Source organism: Crotalus tigris, unplaced genomic scaffold (assembly GCF_016545835.1).
Source record: "Crotalus tigris isolate CLP2741 ecotype Arizona unplaced genomic scaffold, ASM1654583v1 scf7180000024359.8030256, whole genome shotgun sequence".
In the NCBI taxonomy this organism is placed as follows: Eukaryota; Metazoa; Chordata; class Lepidosauria; order Squamata; family Viperidae; genus Crotalus; species Crotalus tigris.
This window is the reverse complement of record NW_024100528.1, coordinates 6,801,520-6,828,087: the sequence shown is the minus strand read 5'-3', so window position 1 is coordinate 6,828,087 and position 26,568 is coordinate 6,801,520. Positions and strand designations below refer to the sequence as shown.

Below are 26,568 nucleotides of genomic sequence, written 5' to 3'. Positions count from 1 at the left end.
TGCTATTTTGCACTTACACTTTTCACATGTTCGTTGCTTTTGCTACATTTTTTAAAACCTGCAAGAACAACTTAACAGGAACCATACTGTCTCTCAACTTATTATCATTGATTTTGTCTATACTCTATACCCTATATTCTTCATTTAGGGATCACAGTGACTAGTGGTCTAAAAAACCTGAGTGACCACTTGCAAATGCAATGTTAATGATAATTAAAAATATGTTTTTGATCAATGTGTGCATTTCTAACCAAATTTCATTTACATGACAACACATTTCAGAGTTAGTAATGTTGACATAGCTGTACAAGAGAAATTTAACTGAATGAAATGGCAGCAACCAGTGATCTTTGTAGTATCTTTTCAGTCATAGGTTCATTTAGCGACTTTCTTCGTGATCTAAATGGAACTTGGTCACTAAACGAGGAGCAGGTATATTTAAATAAAAATGAAGATAACCAAAATATGCATCTTAAGTTTATTTATAATTTTAAATTCGTAAGTCATTTCAAGTGCTTAGCTCCTAAACCAATGGACATGCTATCTTTTTGCTATCATATTTGACCTCCACTATTTAAATTCAATATCAAAATCAGACGTAACCTCTAAAAGTTGGAAATTCTACATTAATAGCAACTGCTTTTTCATATTAAGAAGAAAATGTCAATGTCTAACAGAAAATGAATTTCATTCTCTTACAAGGCAACAAGATATACTTCTGAATAATGCAGACCTCTCAATAAAATAATTTATAATATATGATCTTATAATAAATATAGAATATAAAGCTTTTTCTTCATCCATAAATGGAGCCTTACTTTTTTGAGCAAAAATCTTTTTTCATAGAATTCAGTTATTTCAGCATATTTTGCCAACAAAAGTAATTAAGAATTTTGCCATCTATTCCAATTAAAACTAGGATTTCATAAAGCTGGTTTAAACTAAACTAAATTAAATAACATTAATAGTAAAATATCAGTCTTTCGTTTCTGTAGAATTGGAATTGATTTTGATAGCTTATCAATAATTTGATAGCTTAATCAGTTGTTTATGTAATAAAGTTCAAATATGTACACTACCTAATCAGACAGTATAGTTTCAGTAACTATTGAAATAAGATTCAGGAAAAAATGAAGTAGAAATTTTTAAAACAGTATACATCAAGTTAAGTTCTAATACTCCATTTTACAACTTAAAAAGGAGTTGTTTTTTCTTGTGCAAGTTAAATGCTATTGCAAATTTAGTTTTCACTTAAATTGGTTTTTTGCAATCTGGTGCTCTCCAGATGTGCTAAAGTTTTACCACGTTGGCTAGAAATTGGTTTCACATATGGAAAATGCTGGGCTGGAAGAGGCTGCAATATTGGAGATATGGGAAAGAAATAATTTTTAGAAAAGGTTAATCTTCAAGTCTGATAAATTGAGTCCAAATAGTTTAAGATTATAAAAATACCAAATCTGTTAATTCATTTCATTTAAATATATATTAAGGCTTTTGGTAATTCAGTTGCACAGATTTAGCGTTCATCTTTTTTTTCTCTCTTTTGTAGAGCTTTATTTTCATCCTTTTCGGTAATCTTATAATCATCCAGGATTGTGTTGCCTGTTTCCTTTGCAGTTTTCTTGACCATAGCTTTGATTCCAATATGGTCAATATTAAACGCTGTTACACCAACATTGATGGCAGAACTCACAGCATTATTTGTAGCTTGGCCAGCATCATTCCCATACCTAAAAAGGAAAATGTTAAGACTTAATTTTTGGCTCAGTACAATTAAGGAAAGCTGTTTTTTTTACATATTCCCATATGCCACACATTGTTAATCATTAATTGAAAAATTTACACTTAAGAATGTAGGAATTGGCTTTTCAACTGCATTGAAAAAGAAGAAGCCCAAAGCAGTTCCTTTGCAAAAGATGGGGTGGGGCTTTTTGATGTGCCATTGACCCAGGAGCTTTTTGGTGTATTGCAACTCGGGGGCTGCTTTTGGCCCCTTTTTTACACAACCACACCCAGCCCAGCAACCAGGCCAGTCGTGTCTCATCAGCAGCAAGAGGAAAGTGAAGGTCACCTAGGACAGTGGAGCACATGGCAACAGGGGTCTTGAAGTGCAAGGTGGCAAGGGCAACTGTGGTTGGATGGCTGTAGCTTCCTAGGGTGTGGGAAGTCAACCCACAGTTGTGCAGTTCTGGAGTTGCTTACTGCCCCACAAAGCAGGGTGCATAGCAGAAAGATGGCAGAAATGGAAGGGGGGAGATAGGCAGGTAGGGGTAGTTGGAAGCAATATCTTACCTTACTAAGACTCAGGGCTGGGAGGATCAAGCCTGGAATGGCTTAGTTTTGGGGTGGCTACTCACTTAAGAAACCATGATTTTGTTAATAATGCCAACCTGGATAACAGGATTGCAGTCACTAAGTGGTCCTGCCATGTGACATTTGCTTTATGACCACAATTGTTTTAACAATGGAAACTCCTGCCCCAATTGTGATTGTAAATTAAGGACTACCTATACAACAGAATGTAGGCGATAATAGGTATATTTCAGATATGGGTTTATCGTCCAATTTTTCCTTTGTTCACTTGATTTATTTTAAATATGTATGAGATCTATTTAGAAGATAGCTAAAAATGTTTGTTTCTATGACTACTCTTGTGACTTCGTTAAAGATATATTTAAGATGTAAGTACAGTATATTCTTGTAATCTTTTACTGTTATATTTCATGACAAACATAAAAATTATATGTGTTTTCATTTCCTGGTTGGTCAGGCTGGAACCTATTACCCTGTTTTCCATAGAAATATCATTTAAAATAATGCAAATTCGAACTTCAGCTTTCCTTTCACATGCAGGCAACCTACAAATTACTTTTTCATCACTGTCATAATTGAAACATTGCTAAACAAGGCAGTCACTAAATAAGGACAAATGGTACTACCTTTGACATTTTCACTGATCCCAAATTCCTAAAGAATTTATGCCTCTCATGGAACAGAAACATGTTGAAAAATACTGGATTAACCACACGCTTATCACATCTCCTTCTTCAGGGGCAACTTGTTGAATAATAGTGAAAGATTTCATATTTCAAAGCAGCAACTCTACTCATGAAAATTATGATGCTGTAGTTACTCCTTGTTATTTCACTTGCTTATTCAGTTATTGAATATGTATGTACATGTTCAAACTCTCTTTGATCAACATGCTATAAAAGAACTATGTAGCCTTGTAGCTTTTACTATAATCTCATCTGAATGCAAAGACCAGTGATTCACTATAGCCTGCTGATCTGAGAAATAATAAATGATTGCTAGATTGCTGTTTAGAAGTTTCACTTAATATTTTGCACAATATCTCTTTTTAGGCCATTCTGTATGTATTACAGATATCTTATACTACTTGTGGGAAGTTCAATTAAGAAACAACAGCTATTGCTAACACTTTTGATATGGTATGTAATCAAAACTAACGATATAAAACCCTCCCACAGCACCTACACACATTCATTTTTCTCCATAGATTTTATAGACATTCAATATTCAAAGGAATAAAGCTGGTAGCAATCCCCATTTGTGACAGGGAGCTCCAAACATAAAAAACAGAAATAAATAATATTTTCAATGTGGAAACAGTTTACACAGAGAACATAGTGTATTACTAGACATTACCTGTTCCGTCTCCATGACTTTTGCATGATAGATAGCATCATGGTTATTCAGTAAATAAAACTACCTTAATGATATAGAAAAGTATTGGATAGCCCAATTTTAAATAAAAAAGGCATGAAAGTTAATTTCCCCCTTTCTATACAACAGGGGTCCCCAAACCCTGGCCCACCGACCAATACAGGTCCATGGCCTGTTAGGAACCAGGCTGCACAGCTGGAAGTGAGTGATAGGGAGTGAGTTAACCCAAACCATCCCCCCCATCCGTGGAAAAAATGGTCTTTTATGAAACTGGTCCCTGGTGCCAAAAAGGTTGAGGATAGCTGCTCTACAACATATTACGTAGAAAGGCTCCACTAAAGGATTGCTGTTTCAGTCCATTGAAGAGGGAAAAAATAATTTGGAGACGGACTACTAAATAGAAAGGTTCTTCAGTAACAAAGCCTTTTTAACTTATTTTTTTTTTCTATATAATTGAGAAAATGAGCCGAGGTGGCGCAGCAGTTAGAGTGCAGTACTGCAGGCCACTTTAGCTGACTGTGTTCAGCAGGTCAGCGGTTCAAATCTCACCGGCTCAAGGTTGACTCAGCCTCCCATCCTTCCGAGGTAGGTAAAATGAGGACCCAGATTGTTGGGGGCAATGTAAATATATATACATTGCTTACTGGTGTACACCGCTTAGAGAGTGCTTGCACTTAAAGCGGTATATAAGTCTCATAAATAAATAAAATTATATATTTATATAACAATTGTTCAATTAAAGCCATAGACACAAAATACTTTTATGCAATTGTTATTCCCTAACACTCAGTTATTATTTATGCAGAAGAGGAAAAAAAAACTTACTTGTACTTGACTGTCTGAACTGTCTCAGTAGATACATTTTTAGCAATGCATTTTGCAGCACATTCCAAACCCTGCCAAACTGTCGAAAACCCTGCAAAAAGAATTAGAACCAGGAGATAACTAATATATAAACAATTAACTTAAAATGCATTGACAGATAGCTATTTTAATTTGGTTACCTTGAATTCCGCTTGCTGCTACAACTAGAGCACCATCCAAAGTTGATTTTCCATCTTTGTCTTTCTTAAGGGATTCTGGAACCAATTTGCTTCCGTGTTTCTTCACATGAGGGGCTAGCTCTCTGCCAACACAACTTGCCACAGAACAAACACCTTCAACTAAAACAGAAAGCACTACTGAAGTTGACATTTTTTGATAAATACTTGGTCCATTCTGTACTCCGTTCAATCAAGCCTTATAAACACATTTTGCTTGACATTTCTTCCAATGTTTTTATTTGTCAGAAGCAGCAGCAGAAGTGGTAACATTTCAACAGATATTCGCTCCCTTTGATTCATAATGCAATTCAGATGACTTAGGCTTCTGAAAGGGATACCATCTATCTTAAAAAGGCAACTCTACTTTTTTCTTAATATTTATAAAATAGACAAAAAAATCTGAAACTACAAAAAACATAAGAAACTATAAATCATGCTAAGCAACTCAGACTTTTCCAAGAAAACTGGATTTCCATGTCTTACCCAAGAACTGACTGACTTTGACTGCTCCCCCTGTAGCTTGCCTTGCCACATGCAATCCCTTTGCTACAGTTGGGTTGACCTCCAAAGGTTTTTCTTCTGGGTGAATGTGTTCTCTTAATTTAGAGGCTCCTTTGTGGATTGCTTTTCCAGTATATTCTGCTCCTTTGACCAGACCCCAGCTCAACCAGGAGGCTCCTTTATGAAAACATATCAATCAGTATTTATGAAGTAATAGTATTAATAATTAGCCCTCAGGACAAAATTTGTCCTGTTAACTCTAATCAAAGTTTTATTATTCAAATTACAATACTAGGAGATTCATATAGCCACAAGACTTTTCCTCCCACACATGGTCTCAAAACCAGTCAAGAAATCTCTCTGTAAAATGAAAATAAGCATGGGATTGTTTTTAAGTCATGGTATATAATTTCTGAACCAGCTGAGAGTTGAGCATCTCTTAAATGAATATCTTGGTTTAGATTACCATTGATTCACTGAATTGTCAGGGAATTATTTTGGTTTACTTGTTACCTTTTAAAAGAACTTTTATTGCCTATCTGAAAACATTTTAAGACTCACATTTTAAAACAAGAACATCAGTTCAGGTAGTTCTCAGTTAACATTGGTATTGGGATCAGAATTTCCATCATTAAGTGCTACAGTTATAAAACACGATTATCACATGACCACATTGCTTAGTGTAATAAGCTCAGCATGTGAAAGGAAGACTCTGGCTGGTGTGCAAACAGAGGCCCTGGGAGGGGCACAAGAGATGCCCTGGTTGCATCAGCATGAAAGAAGACCATGGCCAGTATAGCAGTGGTAAATGATGCAGCAATGGTAGGAAAGGCCAGGCTGTGAAGGTAGCTGGCAGCAGCTGGTAGGCGGGTGGCCAAAAGGTAATAAATGCAGGTGGGCCTGATTGGGTCCAAATTTTATTCATGTGACCACAGGGGTGCTGCAACAGCTAAAACTACCAGGACAGGTTGTAAGTCCCTTACTTCAGCACTGTTGTAACTTTGGTTGCTGAACAAATGGATGTTAAGGAAAGACTATCTATGCCAGTGGTTCTCAACCTGTGGGTCGCGACCCTTTTGGGGGTCAAACAACACTTTCACAGGGGTCGCCTAAGACCATCGGAAAACACATATTTCCGATGGTCTTAGGAACCGAGACACCGCTCAGTATCCATCTCTGCATGGTCTCCTCCGCCATTTGCAGAGAAAGAGACAGAGAGGCACTTTCGCTTCCCTTCTCTCTCAGGCAGATATACCTCCTGCAGGGCTCCTGATTGGCCTTGCACCCGGGTGCCCCACCCCCTGGGAGAAGTGCGGCCAGGGCCTCATGGCATTGGAGCCGCCCAGGGAAGCCCCAGGATCCCTGCTGGGAGCGGCCCATTGGAGGCTCCCCTGAGTGGGGCAGCCCTCCCGCAAGCCACGGCCCAAGGGAGACCAGTCCCTGCGATCCCCAGCCAGTCCGACCATTGGACCCGCTAGCCAGGAAGACGCACCGGAGTCCAGGCTGCTGGGAAGGAAGAAGGAGATTCAGCAAAGGTAGGAGAGGAGAGCTGCCTCCTGGGGCCCAGCGCTGGCAGTGACTTCCTTGCCATCCTCTTCCTCCTCCCCTTCTTCCTCCTACTGCCCCCAAGGCGGCTCGGGTGGGCGCCGGGGCAAAAGAGGTGCCTGGGGAAGCAACCGAGCTGGCAGAGGGGCTGGCAGGGGCCACGCGGCACCAGCCCCCACCGCGGCTCCATCGGATGGGAGGAGGGCGAGGCCGGGCAGCGTGGAGTCTTGGCTCAGGTGGCGGTTTTCTCACCCTTCTCCTCTCCTTCTTCCTCCTGCTGCCCCCAAGGCAGCTCGGGCGGGCGCTGGAAGAGGGGTGCCTGGGGGGGAGCAGCCAGGCTGGTGGAGGGGCTGGCGGGCTGCGCAGCTCCAGCCCCCACTGCGGCTCCATCGATGGATGATGAGGCCGGGCAGTGCGGAGTCCCAGCGGGACTGGCAGCTGGGCCGGGGGTGGCAAGGACCCCGATGATGCTGCCGTAAGAGAGAGAGAGAGAAAGAGAGAGAGGAAAGAGAGAGAAACAGAGGAAAAGAGAGAGGAAAGAGAGAGAGGAAACAGAAAGAGAGGAAAGAGAGAAAAAGAGAGAAAGAGAAAGAGAGAAAAAGAGAGAAAGAGAAAGAAAGAGAGGAAAGAGAAACGGGGAGAGGAAAGAGGAAAAGAGGAAAGAGGGAAAGAGAGGAAAGGGAGAGAGAAGAGAGGAAAGAGAAAGAGAGAGGAAAGAGAAAGAAAGAGGAAAAAGAAAGAGAGAGGAAAGAGAAACAGGAAAAGAGAGAGGAAAGAAAAAGGGAGGAAAGAGAGAAAGAGGAGAGGAAAGAGAAAGAGAAAGAAAGGAAAGAGAGAAAAAGAGAGGAAAGAAAGAAAGAGAGAGAGAGGAAAGAGAAACGGGGAGAGGAAAGAAAAAGAGGGAAAGAGGGAGAGAGAAGAGAGAGAGGAAAGAGAGAGAGAGAAAGAAGAGAGAGGAAAGAGAAAGAAAGAGAGAAAGAGGAGAGAGAGAGAGGAAAGAGAAACAGGAAAAGAGGAAAGAGAGAAAGAGAAAGAGGGAGGAAAGAGAGAAAGAGAAAGAGGAAAGAGAGGAGAGAGGAAAGAGAAAGAGAGGAAAGAAAGAGAGGAAAGAGAGAAAGAGAGGGAGAGGAAAGAGAGAAAGAGGGAGAGGAATGGCACTTCTCCAACCAGGCTGGGTGGAGCTGGTGGAGTGGCCTTCCTGCCCCCCCTCCCCAGCCAGCTGGATGGGGGGTTGGGGGTCACCACAACATGAGGAACTGTATTAAAGGGTTGCGGCATTAGGAAGGTTGAGAACCACTGATCTATGCTAAACGTCTGCTAACTCCCTTTCTGCCTCAGAACCATACTAGTATGTTAAATTCAGACCTGGCTTTCAACTAATGAAAATTTGCCCAAGACAATTTTTAGGGAAGGTGTTCATACTGCACACTAACTGTTCTTTAACTAAACCTCTAAACTCTTAAAGAAGGCAGTTGCAACCTATGCTTTCAAATCTATTAAAATAAAATTACTATCAAATAATAGATATTTTCACTATCTTGATGTCTCTCTGGGACTGAAGTGCAAAATCGGAAGCCAACTAATGTATTCAATTTTTAAATATAACTATTGTTTTTTTTAAAAAAAAACACCTTTGAATCTAATATAACTAATAATGAACACAAATCATGTTTGCCTGCAATTTCTGTTTATAAGATTATAACATGGTTTTATTAAAATTGGATTTACTCTGTTTATTAGCTATCATGGTTTTAGTCATCAAATTTATATTGGCATAATAGCAAGAGATAAATTAAGCATCAGTGCAGATTTACTCAATCTAATGCCATACAGATGCACAGAAATTATAATTTCCATAATACCCAGCCATACTTTTACAACATATAAATTTACAACATATAGCATCTAAAGACTGGTATTAAGTCTGAGAGTACCTGATAAGATGCCATGTGCTATTTTCTCACTCCAGTCAGGTAATTCACGATCTCTCTCTTCAGGCATTGGTTGAATATGTACAGTCTGACCAAGGTTGATCACATCACTTGAAGCTTCAGCATTCTAATATGTGGAATTAATATCCACAAAAATAGAACAATAGAAAACCAAAGCAAAACAGTTATATATTATATTAGTTACAAATTGTGTCATCCTATAGAGCAGGGGTGTCAAACTCAATTTCATTGAGGGCCACATCAGCATTGCGGTTGCCCTTGGGGGCTGGGTGGGTGTGGCCAGGGTAGGGGTGGCCTACTGGGTGGGGGTGGGTGGAGTGGGTGTGGCCTACTGGGTAGGCATGGCCAGCTCTACATCATTTGCGTCAAGGGTGCCTGTGGGGGCCTGGGAAGGAGTGGGACAGATCTGAGGGTCTCTGGCAGAAGGGGGTGGGACCAGGGCAAGTACCAAGGCATGGTCCATTGGAGGAGCCTCACTGTTCCTCTCAGGCCATGTGGGGGGGCCTTATGGAGCTAAGACTGAATGCGTTTCAGCATAGATGGCCACCACAAAATTGTACATTGGCTCCCGGCCGATCTGGGCCAGTGCAGCAGGAGCCGTTCCCTCACTGTTTCCAGGATGGCTTCGCGGGTCACATGAAACCACTTCGCGGGCCGCATCCGGGCCCCAGGCCTTGTGTTCGACATGTCTGCTATAGAGAATTTACTTTGTGACCAAAACATTTTCTGATTTGCAACATGTACATTTTAGAATACTATTAAATTTGACAAAGTATTGCATAACAGGCGTGCATATTTAAAAATCTTCCTCCTCTTAATAATTTGAGCATTATCCTTTGATAAACTTTGCAGATTTTGTAACCTTCTCACTGATAATATGCTTAAATATTCTTTAAAAAATAATGTTTCTCAGAGTTGCTAGACAACTATGCTCCATTCTTGATCACATAACTCTAAATTATCATGATTAGGAATTTTACTTAAAATATTTTTATATAACATACTATTAAAATGAAAACAAAGTAAAATTCTGGAATTGAAATCCCAATAGATCTGATAATCATTAGATCAGGGAAAGATCTTTACACAAAGAGATTCCCTCTAGAAACCTTGATTTGGAAGATTATTTATTACTTCCTATCTATTTTGCCCTGATGGGCCCTACATGATCCAAGCAACCTTATTCAATATATGCAATGGGAAGGATTGTTAGAAGTTCTAGTTCAATAATTTCTGGAGGTTCACCTACTCTCCAGCTTTGTTTTAATTAATTTCAATTGAAAGCCTTTAAAACAGCATATCTTGTATTTGTTTACTAATTACTTTACTAATTTAATTTAATTTAATTTACTAACTGTCAGTCCTAGAGGAGATCAACCCTGATTGCTCTTTAGAAGGCCAGATCCTGAAGTTGAAACTCAAGTACTTTGGCTACCTAATGAGAAGAAAAGACTCACTGGAGAAGAGCCTAATGCTGGGAAAGATTGAGGGCAATAGAAGAAAGGGATGACAGAGAATGAGGTGGCTGGATGGAGTCACTGAAGCAGTAGGCATGAGCTTAAATGGACTCCAGAAGAAGGTAGAGGACAGGAAGGCCTGGAGGAACGTTGTCCATGGGGTCGCAATGGGTCAGACATGACTTCGCAACTAACAACAACAACAACTAATTGCTTTACATTTATTACAAGCAGGATTTTGAAGGGGCAGAGGAACTAGAGATCAAATTGCCAACATACGCTGGATCATGGAGAAAGCTAGGGAGTTCCAGAAAAACATCTACTTCTGCTTCACTGACTACGCTAAAGCCTTTGATTGTGTGGATCACAACAAATTGTGGCAAGTTCTTAAAGAGATGGGAGTACCAAACCATCTTATTTGTCTCTTGAGAAGCCTATATATGGGTCAAGAAGCAGCAGTGAGAACTGGACACGGAACCAATGATTGGTTCAAAATTGGGAAAGGAGTCCGGCAAGGCTTATACTGTCACCCTGCCTATTTAACTTATACGCAGAGCACATCATGAAAAAGGCAGGGCTACATGAATCAAAAGTTGGAATTAAGATTGCCAGGAGAAATATCAACAACCTAAGATATGCAGATGATACCACTCTAATGGCAGAAAGTGAAGAGGAACTAAAGAGCCTCTTGATGCGAGTGAAGAAGGAGAGTGCAAAAGTTTGCTTGAAACTCAATATTAAGAAAATCAAAATCATGGCATCTGGCCCTCTCAATTCCTGGCAAATAGATGGGAAATAAATGGAGGTAGTGACAGATTTTATTTTCCTGGGCTCCAAGATCACCGCAGATGGGGACTGCAACCAAGAAATTAAAAGACGCTTGCTCCTGGGGAGTAAAGCTATGGCAAATCTAAACAGCACACTAAAAAGCAGAGACATCACCCTGCCAACAAAAGTGCATATAGTCAAGGCCATAGTTTTCCCAGTTTCAATGTATGGATGTGAAAGTTGGACCATAAGAAAGGCTGAGCAACAAAGAATTGAGGCCTTTGAACTATGGTGCTGGAGAAGACTCCTGCGAGTCCCTTGGACTGCAAGGCGTTCAAACCGGTCAGTCCTAGAAGAGATCAACCCTGACTGCTCTTTAGAAGGCCAGATCCTGAAGTTGAAACTCAAATACTTTGGCCACCTAATGAGAAGGAAGGACTCACTGGAGAAGGGCCTAATGCTGGGAAAGATTGAGGGCAATAGAAGAAAGGGACAACAGAGAATGAGGTGGCTGGATGGAGTCACTGAAGCAGTAGGTGTGAACTTAAATGGACTGCAGAAGATGGTAGAGCACAGGAAGACCTGGAGGAACATTGTCCATGGGGTCGCGATGGGTCAGACACAACTTCGCAACTAACAACAACAACAATAATTAGGTACATAGAAAGGTTATATAGAAAGTATTCTTTCAGTTTAAAGAAAAAGCCCACTTTTATTTCATTCAGTGCTCTTATTTGTCCTTAAAAATTGCAAGCCTTTGTTCAACTGTTCAAAACTGAAAGATGATATTCTGGGTGTTCCCCACCCCACCCTCAGGAACAAGAATAAGAAGGGTGAATGAACTTCTATGTGTTCTACCCTCGCAAACAAAATAAAAGCATTCATTCTATTTATTCTGCGTTTTTCTTACACTGGCACAGCCAGGAATAGAACAAAAACAATAATGTGATAGTTAGATGGCCCCTTTTGTCAAAGAAGTTACCAGCTGTACATTTTGGATTAAGAACTAGACATCAAAAATAAAAATGTCTAGGTGAATTCATTTCGAGATTAATTATTTAGGCACTGAATAAAATGAAGGTGAGATAAAATGTGGAACCATTATCATTGCTAAACTCAATTAAGCCTCCAAAGATCCTACATTATTTTAGCATTATTTCTCATCAATATCTCAATATTAATGAGACTATATATCACAATGCTAATTCTATGTTGAACATCTATCTTGTACATTCATGAAATAATTACACATTCACAGAATATGACTATTTAATAATGCTGGACTGATATAATTATCTATGGATGATTATTAGTTAGCATATATGCCTATTGGTTAAAAATGGCCTTTAGAGAACAGGAACCAAATGTAAGCAACTGCTCTATATTAATGATTAATCTTCACTAAATTCACTAAATGATTACTGTGAAAAAGAAAGAGATATTGGGTAAACCAGATTAGTGTTTACTTATGCCACAAAGGTGTAGCTGAAAAGATACATTGTTTTTAAAAAACATTTTATTAGTTGGTCATTCAGAATTTATAAGATTAGTTATAGTATTCTTTTTTATTTCATCAACATTACAGTAACTGAAAAATAATGTAATATTGAATCTGATAATAAATAGTTTGAAAATTGAATCATCTGACCGGGATTGTTAATGGCTAAAATTTACAAGATGATTTTCAAAAATATAAAAGTAGACATTTTTCTACAATTGTCCCCTGAATCTTGTCAAAAAGAATTGCTAATCAATTTTCTGTGTGTTTTTTTAAATTAGAGCTGCTTTTAAATATAAATGTTGCAGGAAACTGGTTTAAGAAATTCGCACAACATGCTAAGCTAAAAATAAACAGCTATATTTAAATATAACATAATTTGTGAACTAGGCTCCTAATCTACACACTTAAACAGTGAAGGATGGAAATTGTATTCAATTGTTGTTGAGTTCTACTCCCAGACATCTTTTATCATGTGTTTTTTTAAACACGGCAAACGTACACTGATTGCCAAATCACCATTTTCCAAATCCCTATTTTTTTAGATATATCAAATATTTATTGGTTCAATAAAATTGGCTCACGAAATAACTTTTTGGTGACACATACATATTTTACAATAAATATTGCACATTGCAAAAAAGGCAACTTGCAAAACTTTGCCACCACCATTAAATCATAGTCCTCAAATTTACCTTAGTTCCAAGATCTGATATCTGTTTTAATATATCCTCAATAAGTTCTTTGTAAGATCTTTGGCATCCTGATGGAAACCCTACTCCCTCATGGGATCTTGGAGCCTGCAGTACCATATCAAGGACATCAACAGTTTGAAGGCTCAACAAAGAATCCATTTGGCATTCTTGCATAGTAACAGCATATAAATCCCTTACAAAATTATCCTTTTTAAATGAGATGTATTCAAGTGATTTCAGACATTAATAAAGATCATAATTTGTTTTTATATTATGAGATCAAGAAAAATTCAGATTTTAGAACCAGAATAATATCCAAGGTGAATAATAAGCAAGTAAAAGTTAAATACTGAAATAAAACTAAAGTGTAATTAAACCAATTATTGTTTACTATTAAACAATAGATTTTCAAATGTCTACAAAGGAGAATGTCTACAAAGTTTCATATTTAAAATTTATCACTTTCATCAATAAAGAGTGGCAATAATTATCTGCTTTTATACACATATTAGATGACTATCATTTCCATTTGGCACCAGCTAAATTTTCTACCATCCTAACACTTCTAAATTTTCTTTTAATTTTATGAATGGGTTAAATAAATTATATCTTCATAATCTTATATACAAATGTCTGGTTTAAGGAGATTTATTTTAAATAGATTTTGCTTACTCTTTGTTCTGTTATGAACAACTGGACAATTATTCCCATCATTTTTATTGTAATAGTGTCTTCCTGAATCTACCTGAAGGTTTTTTGGGTAAGGGAAGAGGAAAACATAAATAATTTAATTATGCAAAAATGCATAATTCTAGTGTCTTACTCATCACTCAGGCCAATAATTAAAACCCATAACCAAAATCAATAAGGTCAATGATTTTAAAAAGCCACAACAGATAATTTAAAATGTCAAATTATAGAATAGAACCAATAGTTTTCCAATACTGTATTTTCTTAGAAATCTCTTTGCCATGTTCACGTCAGCTGGGCTGATATAGAACTGAGATAAGTATACAGAGATGCCTGTCCAACAACATATATGCTGGGTGATATGAGAAGAAATTCTAGTGCTCTGTTTAAAGTTCTGTGGAACAGCTGCATGAAATAAGCGTTTACCTGTATTCTAAGGTCAGTCATCTGTTTCAGCAGATCTTCAAATAGTTCTCGTTCAGCGATTGGAAGCTCTGAAGACAACACTACTCCTACATAGGATCCTGATACCCGTGACATCATATCAGGGAACATATATACTCCGGAGCTGCATGAGAGAACAGGTGACTGGCCACACATAAGGGGATATAGCCAGTCACAAACCTAGAAGAGAGAAAACCAAACAGGTTGAGCTTTTAATGAACAATACAAATACATTCATTGTGTAATTTAAAAATCAATATAATAAACAAATCTGATACTTTCATGGCTGCTTTTTTAGAAGGACTTTGTTGATGGGAATGAGGAATTACATTTATACGGCTATTTTCAGAACTATATATGTATAGCTTTCAGTGTATGAAATGCTCCCAAAGAACTTAACTAGTTATAATTGTGTCCCACCATGACCTAGATATTATCCCCAATATTGCCTTCAGTAATTAATCATACATTCTATGCAACTGATATAAACAGCCTTAAAAGTGTACTTAAGAATCTATAAAAGAGGCTTTCCTGGTAGAGGCTTAACAACAAGCTAGCGTTGTATGATAATGGTTTTTGCTAAAGCCAGTGAAATGTATATATAGTACATGGTTTGGGGTTACAGTATAGCAGTCTGGTTCATATCAAGTCATATTAAGTAGTCCTTGAGATGACACATATGCCTTAACAATAGCTTTCCAGCACTTCCTTAATACACATGGAAATACTTATGGAACGCTGACTTCAGCCCTTACAGCTAACTAAACAGATTTTTCATGGCTTCCAAAGAACTGACATGTCTTAGAATGCCTCATGAAGATGGAACTTCAAAGCAAAATATATGCTAAAGCGAGTTCACAGGTTACAAAGAATGGGAAAATTTATAAATGACAATTTAATAGCAAGTCAAGATAATAATAAATCTCAACATAAGTATTAAATAATAAATTCATGGTGCCTATTAGCCCACACACTATGTTTGCTTTGGCTAGACCTGTTGGCCTTTACTACTATCTTACTTGAAAAACACATCTTAGGAAACACTTCTTAATGTGGAACATCCAAAAAAATCTTCAAATGAATATAGTTTGAAAATAATCATTTCCTAAAGCACAAGTAGGACAACTTTGGCCTCCTAAAAACTGCTGGCACTTCCTCAAGATTCCTATCTAATAGCTTGGGAAGACTATAAGTACAAGAGAGCAGGTATTACCTGAAGGAAAGCAGGAGGATGATTCTGGGCTGTTGCAACATCTGTATCCAAAAACTTTACAATGCGAAGATATCCAGGATAGGAGGGAGCACTAACTTGTCCATCAGGGGTGACATAAAAAATCTGCACACCATGGGGAATGAGGATTAATTCATCAGCATCTACTCCAAAATTATCAACAGGAGGTGGCTGAGTACATTTTGTATAGTAATCATCTCCAACAGATGAGAATTCCCCAGATTCTGTACCATAAGACACAGTATAGTGGCCATCAGTGGCCTCTGGAGTATAAGCAGGAGGTGCTTCATTGGGCATTGAAGTTGATGGACTCACTGCAGCCATCTGCATTTGGCTTGTAGATCCAATATTTCCATGGCTTGAAAGTGGTTGAGGAGGCGATGTCAATAAGCTGGGCACTGGAGGCCTCTCAGTCTTTTCTTTAGATGGAATTGTTGGGTATAATTTGGGCATCCTTATATTGGAACTAATGGCAGTGATACTTGCTTGAGAATTTTCATCTAGAAGTCTCAAACGAACAGTAACATTTTCTAAAGTTTCTCTCATCTTTTGCTGCATTTGCCTAATAGGTACAGCATAGCCCTTGGTGCCTTCAAGACCTTCTGATGGAATACTAACTCCTTTGCATAAGTGAGTAAGCCCCTGCCTATAATAATTCTTTGCTTCTTCTATTTGACCCAATTCATCTGCATTCAAAGCTTTATTAACAAACACAAAAGCTTTCTTGTACTCATCTTCAATTGCTCTTGCATTTTTATTTTCTTGCACAGCTGAATCCTGACCTTGATCCATTACTGCACACTGAAACATAGATTAAATGGAGATATTGAACAGAAGAGAATGCATCAGTGGAAGGTATGTTCCAAAGGTGCTTTTTTCAAGACATAGACAGTGGGAGGTATATACACACACACACAAACACTGAACTGTAATATCAGATATCAGATGACGTCTTAAAAGGACATCAAATGATATTTTTCTTAAATAGTTTTCCTTGTCTTCGAGTCTGGAGAATCTGCAGCCCTTCAGATACTGCGCAAATTTAATAATCCAGCCATCAGGATCAAAGGTGACAGATTCAAGAGCATTACTCAGCAACATTTGGAGAGCTATAAGGTCTGTATTCCTGATCTGCAGCATCATTTATTTAATCCATGGATAGGTTGCCTTAATCTCAACAGTTAACTCTAAGCATCTTGCAAAGCATAAATAATTAGGATTTAAACAATAAGGCAAGAGCAAAGCATAATTAAGGTTGAAACAATGAAAAATTAAGTATATAATGGAATTCCATCAGTCAAAGAATTCTGGCTAGTGGGGTCCAGGAGAAGGACCTTCTCTGCCATGTCGCCTATCCTTTGGAATGTCTCACCCCGAGGTGGGATCAACTCCCACTCTTCTGACCTTCCATAAGGGCTCTGCCAGATGGCTTGGGGCTCCAACAGGGGAGCAACACACTGGAGGTGGTTGATGAATTAAGAGACAACCCCACCTCCTCCACCCCGTGCATCCTGCTCCCCCCTCCCTTTCTGCCTCCCCTTCTTTTAACTATAATTTTATTTTTCATTGTAATTTTCATTTATTTCCATTTTTATTGCTTTAAAATATTTATCTTCTATGTTTTTAATGCTTTTAATGCTGTAAGCTACCCAGAGACACTTCAAAATGAGATGGTGGCAAATAAATTTAATAAATAAAATAATGTTTTCTAAAGTGACCTTCTTGATAGGGAATAACAAAACTGATTGAACACCATTAAATGTTGCTAAATTACACTGTTCCAAGGACTGTTCTAAAAAGGACAGCTTCAAGGCTTTCCCCAAATACCAGAGGTTCAGGGCCACACAAACTTCAGGAAGAATATTGTTCCACGGGGCAGGAGCATCCATAGACATCCAAGGTCCTGCAAGATGGCATTACTTTCAGTAACAGAACCTAGAACAAGTTTTACCATACTGGTTTCTTCCCAATGTTGCATATTTCTAACTCACAAATTTTTTTATGAAATTCTGATCTGATGCAAAAAAGGTAGAAATGAAGGCCCCCTCGAGTAAAGTCACCTCCTAAAATTATCTAGGTTTCTCAAGATTCTACATTAGCAAAGTAATAAAAAAAAATCTTATTTGTCTATGAATTGGGATTTCTGAGCATTTGATTTTTCAGCAACTGTTCCAAAATAATAGACTTTTTAATAGCAGCCCTTGCCAATGTCAATAGAAAATTATATACTTAAACATCCTGTCATCTGGAATTCTAGCTTCCAGATAGGCCTAGTTCAAAAATACATTCATTATGAATATGAAATTAGCTTGTGATTAAGGAAAAGGAAGTGCTCATTAACTGCATCTGAAGCAAAGTAAAGCAACTATAATGGTCCAATACGATCAGTATCTAAAACTTTAGTCTTAAATATAATATAAAGATGGTTTATATAAGGTGACAGACACAATTGATATAATTATAAAACTCCAATGGTAAAAGTATTTACTTTATGGAGAAAACACAGCCACCTAATAACTTACTTTTCTAAGTTCAGAAAGGTTGACCTCATTCACTGAGGAAAGCAATAACATTTAAATCTCTTAGTTGTAGATTAACTTGCACAGTTCTGCTGTTTATTTTACAATTATTTAATGTTTTACATTTTGGTTTTAAAAGAGAAAACAATTGTCATCAATATCCCCATAGGCTAATTTAAGCTGAAGAATGTTTATTTAGAAGAAAGTCCACAATCTGTTTATTAAGGGCTACAGCCATATTTCGAGAATCAGTAATCTTAGTTATCTCCTTTACAGTTAAGTGAAATCATAGTCACCATCTGTGACTAAATCTCATTTGCCCATCCCTCCTGGAGAATTACTGTTATTGGATGGTATCAAAACTCAGTATAATTACATAAATGGTTCATGCTTGTTTAATTATTTTTACTGAATAAATCACAATTACGTTCAGATAATATATTAAATCTGGAAATAGGCAGTATTTCTAAACAGAAAGCCATATTTAGCCTTTGAGTGATTGGCAGGGGAATACACTCCAAATAATTGTGCATAGAGCTAAAACTGACTGCTCTTCAGCTTCATATGACATTATCCATTACATTAAAAGCCACAATTTAGGGGGTACTCCATGGATTCTACCAAATGCTTCCAGAGGTCAATATAGCCATGAGGTCAACATAAGCCAAAATTTTTGCTTATAAGTCACAAAAGCTGATTCCACATATTGTATTATGGATTAATTCTGACTTGGGCATTTTATAAACTTTCTGAGTTTAAATCTCTTCTAGGAAATGAGTTATTTCAAAACCTGTAATGGGATGACTGCTGCACTGAAAACATTTCCTAGAAATAATAGTTAAGTTTGTTATTTCAGGACAGAAAATGCCTCTGACTGCAGTCACAATTCAACATTCTGACAACAGTAAACATCAGCAATGCATTTAAGAAAGGAAATATGCTAGTCATGAGGTTATCTATAATTTAACTAACTTCAGATTCAAGTTACAAAGTTCTGCCTCAGCTATCAGTACTCTAATCCATGAGAATCTACAGACAATAGATGGAATGGCTTGAGCTAGAACAGATAATATACCATAGTTTACCTGACTAATCCCAGATGGCTATAATTCTACATTCTGTAGCAGAATTGCCTGTGTTCACACAACATATGAAACCATGACTTATAAACTGCTGAATCAAAACTAGATCATGGTTTAGCAAAAAGACCATACTAAACTGTGATTTATTCTGGTTTAGCAAACTGTATAAATACGGCCATTACAATTCAGATTGTTACAGCTCATTTCTACACATACTAAATACAGTATGTTCTGCTACCCATAATTTATGGATGTTGGCATGAATAAATTCTCCCAGTTCTGATTTATTCTGAGAATTATAAAATGTAAAAGCTATAAGAACTCTTAAGAGATTATTTAGGTCAATCCTCTGGCTGCTAGTGAGCAACTAAGGTAAAACTAGCGATGACTTGCCTACGATTAACCCCATTTCAACAAGAGCTAGCTCTATAATCCAATATGAAATATAGTATGTCTCAGCACGACCTAAAGTTTTTCACTTGACGTCTGAAGGAGCGCATACTCTTGAAATCCTGTGCACAATTTACCTAAACAGAAGTGCTGCTGAACCAGCTGGTAAATGTATTGGTTTGAACATAAACACCACTGAACGAAATAGCCTGAACATTCTCACAGAATCAAGCCCCTAAGTAGTTATTTTAATGCATCGATCAAAAAAACAGCGCAACCTTCTTTCAACGCTGGAAAGTGAGGTTTCAGACTTCAACGCTATTTCTGATTATTCAATACCCACGACTTGCGTTACCAGCCAAGGAACCTCCTGCAAGTCCAGACCAACCAGCCGGTTTTCGCGAGGCTCGACCTTAGAATTTAACAGCATTCTTCCTGCCAAGCCTGCACCAACCGCAGGGCCTCTACGCGTCTGCAGTCCACAGGTCACTTCCAGCACCGCAACATCGCATCCCGGCTGAGCCGAAAGGCCGGGGACCGGAGGACGTCGTGAGGTACTAAAGCCGCTGCCGAAACGCTGGAAACCCCGTTACCTGTCTATCCAGAAGTTTCCCTTTCACCCGGGTCAACGCTCATCCTCTCACTTCTCCCGCCGGCTGTCGCCGTCCCGCCTCCCTTTTCACTCACCCCAACTTCCCCGAGGTTTGACGCAGAAACACCTGTCCAAACCCGCTGCGAGACGTCTGCTTCAGTAGTTGGGGCCCCGGCCCGTGAGGCGTCACGTGAGCGGCTGCCGTCAGCCGTCAGCCGCCAGTCACCAGATGAGTCTTTCCTCAGCCAGAAGCTTCTGGTTCGTTTCAGTCTCTTTTGGCCGCCAGGGGGAGCTGCCGTCCCTCCTCCTGAAACCGCGCCCGCTCGCCCTCTAACTACCGTAATTCTTGTAAAACATAGTGGTTTTTCCGCTTTGTTAGAATAAAGTAATGGTTTTATTCCGGAAAAGAAATGGAATCGTAGTATCCTTTCGCTTTGGAACGCTGGGAATTTTGCTTTTAAGGAAAGTATCCTGTTTACCCTTTAAATAGATGATCCCCTCCAGGTGTTTTGGATGCTAACTGTTTTAATCCTGGCAGACTATGGGAACTGAGATCCAACTCCTCTATCTCGGGCTAGTTCATGATTCTGTATGAGTCTGAACAGGGGAATCCCTCTTACCCGCTGACCTGTTGCTTCTATGACTGCAGCTGAAATTAGTATTGTGCCTTGCGTTTTTCCCCCCCACCACAGTAAGGAAAAGTGCTGGAAGACAGGAGGCTAGGTTGAAATGCAGGAGGCTAGGTTGAAATGTGCCTAAAAAAGTTGTAGCATGGTAGGATTGACAAGAGCCAGTTTGGTATAGTGGTTAAGGCATAGGACCAGAAACCGAGAGACTGAGTTTTAGTCCTGCCCTAGGCACAAAACCAGCTGGGTAACCTGAGCCAGTCACTTTCTCTCAGCCCAAGGAAGAAGGCAATGGAAAAACACTTCTGAAAAACGAATGAAGGTGAATATACTTGCCCTGGGATAATGTTGCAGAATCCGATCTGGGTCTGTCACTGGAACCAGGGTTCTGAGCTTTCAGACTCATACTGAAGCCCACCTTCAGGGAACTTCTCTCTCTAGCCATGAGTTTCATTCCATACAGCATTAACCTTGCGGACTCTCACACTTCCTCCTTTCGTTATATATTCAAGATGGACAATATTTAATATTTATTTGCTACGTATATGTAGGGATGTGGGTCTATACATATGTTGTTCATAGTACGTTTAGGTGTGTGTCATGTATGTGTTTCACTTTGAGAGCGGGCAACTAAATTTCATTTTTGATGTGTGCCCACAGTATAAAAATGACAATAAAGGTTATCTTATCTATCTTATGTTCTGAAAAATCTTGCCAAGAAAACAGCAGGGACTTGTACAGGCAGTATCTGAGAATCAGGCATGATTGAACAGAAGAACAAAAAATATATTGTGAAAACCCGCAATAGTTTTTTTTTTAAGGAAATGAAATTGCTGCTAGGATATGGCAAATTTTAGAAGGACAACAATCATGCAATAATTATGTATGAAGGAGTCTTATGGGCTCTGATGAGCCTCCAGTAGGCCAGTTTGATGGCAAAGATAGGGAGGAATACTAGTCCGCTCAGTATAATCAGCATTTTAATTTTCTATAATACATCAGAGGAATGCTAGAACAGGAGCATTGTGATATATAAAAGTACAGTATAATTAAACCCAATTTAAGAATGCTAAACAGAATTTTTAAAGTGTGCCTTGCTTACCAAATTTCTCAGGATTTGAAGCCTAGATTTTAACTTGAGTTCAAGTATAATTTCATAACAAAATGCTTTACATATTGAATTTCCACTTGTCAAGCACTTAAAGCAGTGGAAATCACTCTATAATAATTTTTATACAGAATGTATAAAAAAGAGATGTAACACAATCTAGACTGGTGTGTTATGTACTGTTTTAATTATAAATCTCAAGAGATCTTATGCAATAAATTTTGCTTAGAAACAAAGGCAAACCAAATATTCATATGTTAAGGCATTAACAAGACAAAAAAATTACGAAGGCATTTGTTTTCTAATTTGTGTATCAACTCACTTTACAAATATAAATATAATAATGCATAGTATAATATAGTCTTAACATACAAATACAAAATGTAGCAATGATGATGATGATAAAGTTGGAAGGGACTTTGGAGGTCATCCAGTCCAACCCCCTGCTCAGGCAGGAAACCCTATACCATTTCAGACAAATGGCTGTCCAGTCTCTTCTTAAAAACTTCCAGTGTTGGAGCATTCATAGCTTCTGGAGGCAAGTTGTTCCACCGATTAATTGTTCTGTAAGGAAATTTCTCCTTAGTTCTAGGTTGCTTCTCTGTTTGATTAGTTTCCATCCGTTGCTTCTTGTCTTGCCTTCAGGTGCTTTGGAGAATAGATTGACTCCCTTTTCTTTGTGGCAGCCCCTGAGATACTGGAACACTGCTATCATGTCATCCCTTGTCCTTCTCTTTAAAAGCTAGACATACCCAATTCCAGCAACCGTTCCTTATATGTTTTAGCCTCCAGTCCCCTAATCATCTTTCTTGCTCTTCTCTGTACACTTTCTAGAGTCTCAACATCTTTTTTACATCGTGGTGATCAAAAGTGGATGCAGTATTCCAAGCAGGGCCTTACCAAGGCATTGTAAAGTGGTATTAACACTTCATGTGATCTTGATTCTATCCCTCTGTTAATGCAGCCTAGCACTGTGTTCGAGTGTAGAGGACAGTCTTGTCAAATAATAAGGACATTTCTTCTATACAACACTTCACTTTTCAACAAAGAAAGCTTTTGTCAACAAAAGAACCAGTTTAAAACTCATTCACATGTATATCTACATTCCAGAGAATCAATTACAATGTCAAATTGCTCCAATTAGTTACTAGCATGGTTGTACTGGAAATGAACTGATTGTGAAGGCATAGATATTGGACAATCACATACAGATGTTCTTTCTTGACTTTTAAGATGGGATGTCTCCTCCTGGCTGCCTAAGAAAACATAAAAAGGGGCATTCGCACAACACATTTCATAATTTAAACCTCCTACCATGTGATACAACTCCAGAAAACAAATATCTGAGTCAAAATCAGGTCACCAAATCTAAAATACCCCAAGTAATCATTACTTATCTGCCGAGTCAGTAATCCTGAAGTAATTTGGACAGCAAATCTTGGTCTTAGAAAATTCCCAACATATTGGGCTATTTCACAACTGATCTCTGGATTTTTTTAGTTTACAGCTTTTTTACCATTGCTAATTAAAATGGGGAGCAAAATAAAATGAGTTAGTAGCAATTCATCCTCTAATAATTGATAGAAGACCCAACCCCAATCATGGTGCATATTTTTAAGTATCCAAGTTGGCCCAGGTGGCACAATGTACATATATGTGATTTGTTGAAAAGTGGTTTTGAGTAGGCTTATATGATGGTTTGGTTTCAATTTTTAAAAGATGCTTTGGCATATATGAGGACATAAATGTATCAGTTATGTGTAACTTTTAAAGCATCTGCAGCTTTTTCCAGGATTATCTCTTAGCTGCATGATCCAGAGAAAAGATGCAACTGCTTTAAGCAGTTGCAGACTAGTGCTACATTGGGACGTCTGTGTACTCCAGACCACTTTTTCTACATTCTCCCAATCACTGCACAATCTACTGAGGAGTAGATAAAGGAGCATTTTAACCATTCCTACAATCTTTCTTCTATCCTTTTTTTCTTTCAGTATGTGATTTTCTCCACAAATATCTTATTTGAGAAAAAAAAAGTGGCTGGAATAAAAAGATTAAACCATATTCATTGTTGGATCTATCCAACAAATAGTATGCATTCTTCTTTCACTAGTACAATTTACAATCCTTTTTCTTCTATCATCAAAACCCTAGTTTCTGTAGAAATCATATTTTATTACAACATACTGTATGTCAATATTAATTCAAGATAGTTCACTGCCTGAGGAGAAGCTCGCATGACATCTGCACCCCTCAGCGTCATCTAAGAAAGATCAAAATCAGCAAGATGGAGGACAGGGTGCTGCTATGTAAAGTCAATCAGAATAGAGCTGGAAGGGACCTTGGAGGTCTTCTAGTCCAATCTCCTGCTCAAGTAGGAGACCCCATATTGTTTCAGACAAATGCCTGCCAGTCTCTTCTTAAAAATCTCCAGTGTTGTAACACCCACAACTTCTGGAGGCCAGTCATTCCACTGGTTAATTGTTCTCACTGTTCAGGAAATTTCTCCTTAGTTCCAGATTGCTTCTCTCCTTGATTAGTTTCCATCCGTTGCCTCTTGTCCTGCCTTCAGGTGCTTTGGAGAAGAGATTGACCCCCCTCTTCTTTGTGGCAGCCCCTCAAATATTGGAAGATTGCTATCATGTCACCCCTGGTCTTTCTCTTCCTTAAACTAGACAATTCCTGCAACCGTTCTTCATGTGTTTTAGCCTCCAGTCTCCTAAGTTTCCAGAGTCCCAACATCTTTTTTATATCGTGGTGACCAAAACCGGATGCAGCATTCCAAGTGTGGCCTTACCAAGGCCTTGTAAAATTGTATTAACACTTCACGTGATCTTGATTCTATCCCTCTGTTAATGCAGTCTAGCACTGTGTTGGCATTTTTATAGCTGCAGCACACGGCTGGCTCATATTTAAGTGTTAATCATTTTAAAAGACTTTAGAGGGTTCCTCATAAGCTGAACTATAAACTTGCTCTTGATGGCCTTTGGAATTTGTCCTATATGAATTTTTTTTTTAAAAAATGGCAATGTTTAATCTCTTACCACTTTTGAACATATATGTGAAGAGACATGAACCAAAGAAGGAGGGCTTGTAGTTGACTCTCTGTCCATCACCTTGCCAATTCTGACACACTTATCTTGGATACTGCTATGCACCTTTTTCCTTGATGAGCCAATACTTTCCAAAATCTTGTTTTATTGTTTAGACATGAATTTCTGCTTTTTGTCCACCCTTATACTAAATCACTAAATGAAGGCAATCATTTTGTTCTACTATTTATAAGAAACTAGGTTTCTAAATATACATATGTAATAAAATAATACAAATAAGCATAGCAAATTAAAAGCATACAACATTATCGTGTATTTTTAGAAATTTAATGTTGAAATTTAGAAATGTTATGTCAGTTTACCACTGGATGGCAGTCTTAACATTGCTCCTGAGTAAGACAAGAGGAATAATTCCTATATAAGTTTAGGAAATGTAGTCAAATGTAATTCAAGACACCTCCAGCATCTATTATTTACTACAGTATAAAATAGAAGTGATTGTCAACCAACTGTGCTTCACTTAAATACATCAGGTAACAGATTACTGAAAAATCATTGATATCCCCTACTTGTTTATTGTGCTGCTATTTATATTTAAAGAAGGGCAAAATACTGCTTCCCACTCTAAAATAATTTACAAAAACAAGGTGCATATAGCATGCCATATCCTTTATTTCTATCACTTTCCCATTTGTTACAGATGCATCAATTCGACATTGATGCTCAAATCATATAATTTGCAACAAATAGAAAGCGTATGGAAATCACAGGTTCCTTGTGGTAGAAAACAAATAGAGCAAAAAGAAGTAATTTGGAAAACCTGAAAATCATAAGAAAGAGACTAGCAGAAGATGAGAAAGTTGGACCATATTAGAACATCAAGCATTTCCTACAGATAATTCTAGTGACCTCTTGTCCATGTGGTCTAAAGGATGAATGACTGAACCACAGAAAAGAGACATAGAGTCTAACTCCTATGTTAATTTTTATAAGTGATTTTAGTATAGGAGTCACTTTAGTTCCATCTTATGAAAATGTGCAAGTAGCAAAGCTTGGATACAAATCAGAAACACCATTTTTATTCCATTACTGTAGTTTTTTTATATATAAGTATAGGATTATAGTTACAATGCAGGAGGCGCTATGGCTAGCAGTTAAAAATGCTGAGCTTGTCAGATGGACAGTCTGGGTTTGAGACCCAAGAACCACACAATGAGGTGAGCTCATGTTCCTGCCCCAGCTCCTGCCCACCTAGCAGTACAAAAGCATGTTAATGTGAGTAATTAATAGGTATCATTTTGGCAGGAAGGTAACAGAGTTCTGTGGCACCTTTGGTGTATAGTCATGCTGGCCACATGACCACAGAAAATGTCTTTGGACAACACTGGCTCCCTCAATCAAGAAATGGAGATGAATACCATACCCTAGAGTTGGACATGACTGGGCAGGGAAACCTTTACCTTTATAGTTGCAATAGCAATTTCATTGAGGGGAGAAATATACATATGCAAGAGCTTCATTTTATTGGTAGACAGACTGATCTTTGATATTGACTTTGATGTAGCCATCCAGTCAAATAAGCCATCCAGTCAAATAACACTTTTTAGTAAGATAGAGAAGGTATAGACTAAATTACAAGCTTTAGCCATATCTATGCTGCATGAAGCATCTCCTGGCTATCATGAGGACA

At 38.1% G+C, this 26,568-nt stretch overlaps 1 protein-coding gene across 3 annotated transcripts; it reads right to left on the bottom strand.

Moving 5' to 3' along the window:
* Positions 1-464: 464 nt before the first annotated feature.
* SPART (spartin) lies at positions 465-20,347 on the bottom strand. 3 transcript variants are annotated; one of them, XM_039327320.1, is made up of 9 exons: positions 20,096-20,253; positions 15,494-16,312; positions 14,263-14,460; positions 13,147-13,251; positions 8,711-8,834; positions 5,214-5,408; positions 4,692-4,850; positions 4,513-4,603; positions 465-1,730 (listed from the first exon to the last, which is right to left on the bottom strand). In XM_039327320.1, the coding sequence occupies exons 2-9, from the start codon at positions 16,301-16,303 to the stop codon at positions 1,517-1,519; spliced, it is 1,896 nt and encodes a 631-aa protein (XP_039183254.1). In that variant the 5' UTR covers positions 16,304-16,312; positions 20,096-20,253; the 3' UTR covers positions 465-1,516. The 3 variants fall into 3 exon arrangements, with proteins under 3 accessions (XP_039183254.1, XP_039183253.1, XP_039183252.1); XM_039327319.1 differs by lacking the exon at positions 13,147-13,251 and having other exon boundaries at positions 20,190-20,347; XM_039327318.1 differs by lacking the exon at positions 13,147-13,251.
* Positions 20,348-26,568: the final 6,221 nt, after the last annotated feature.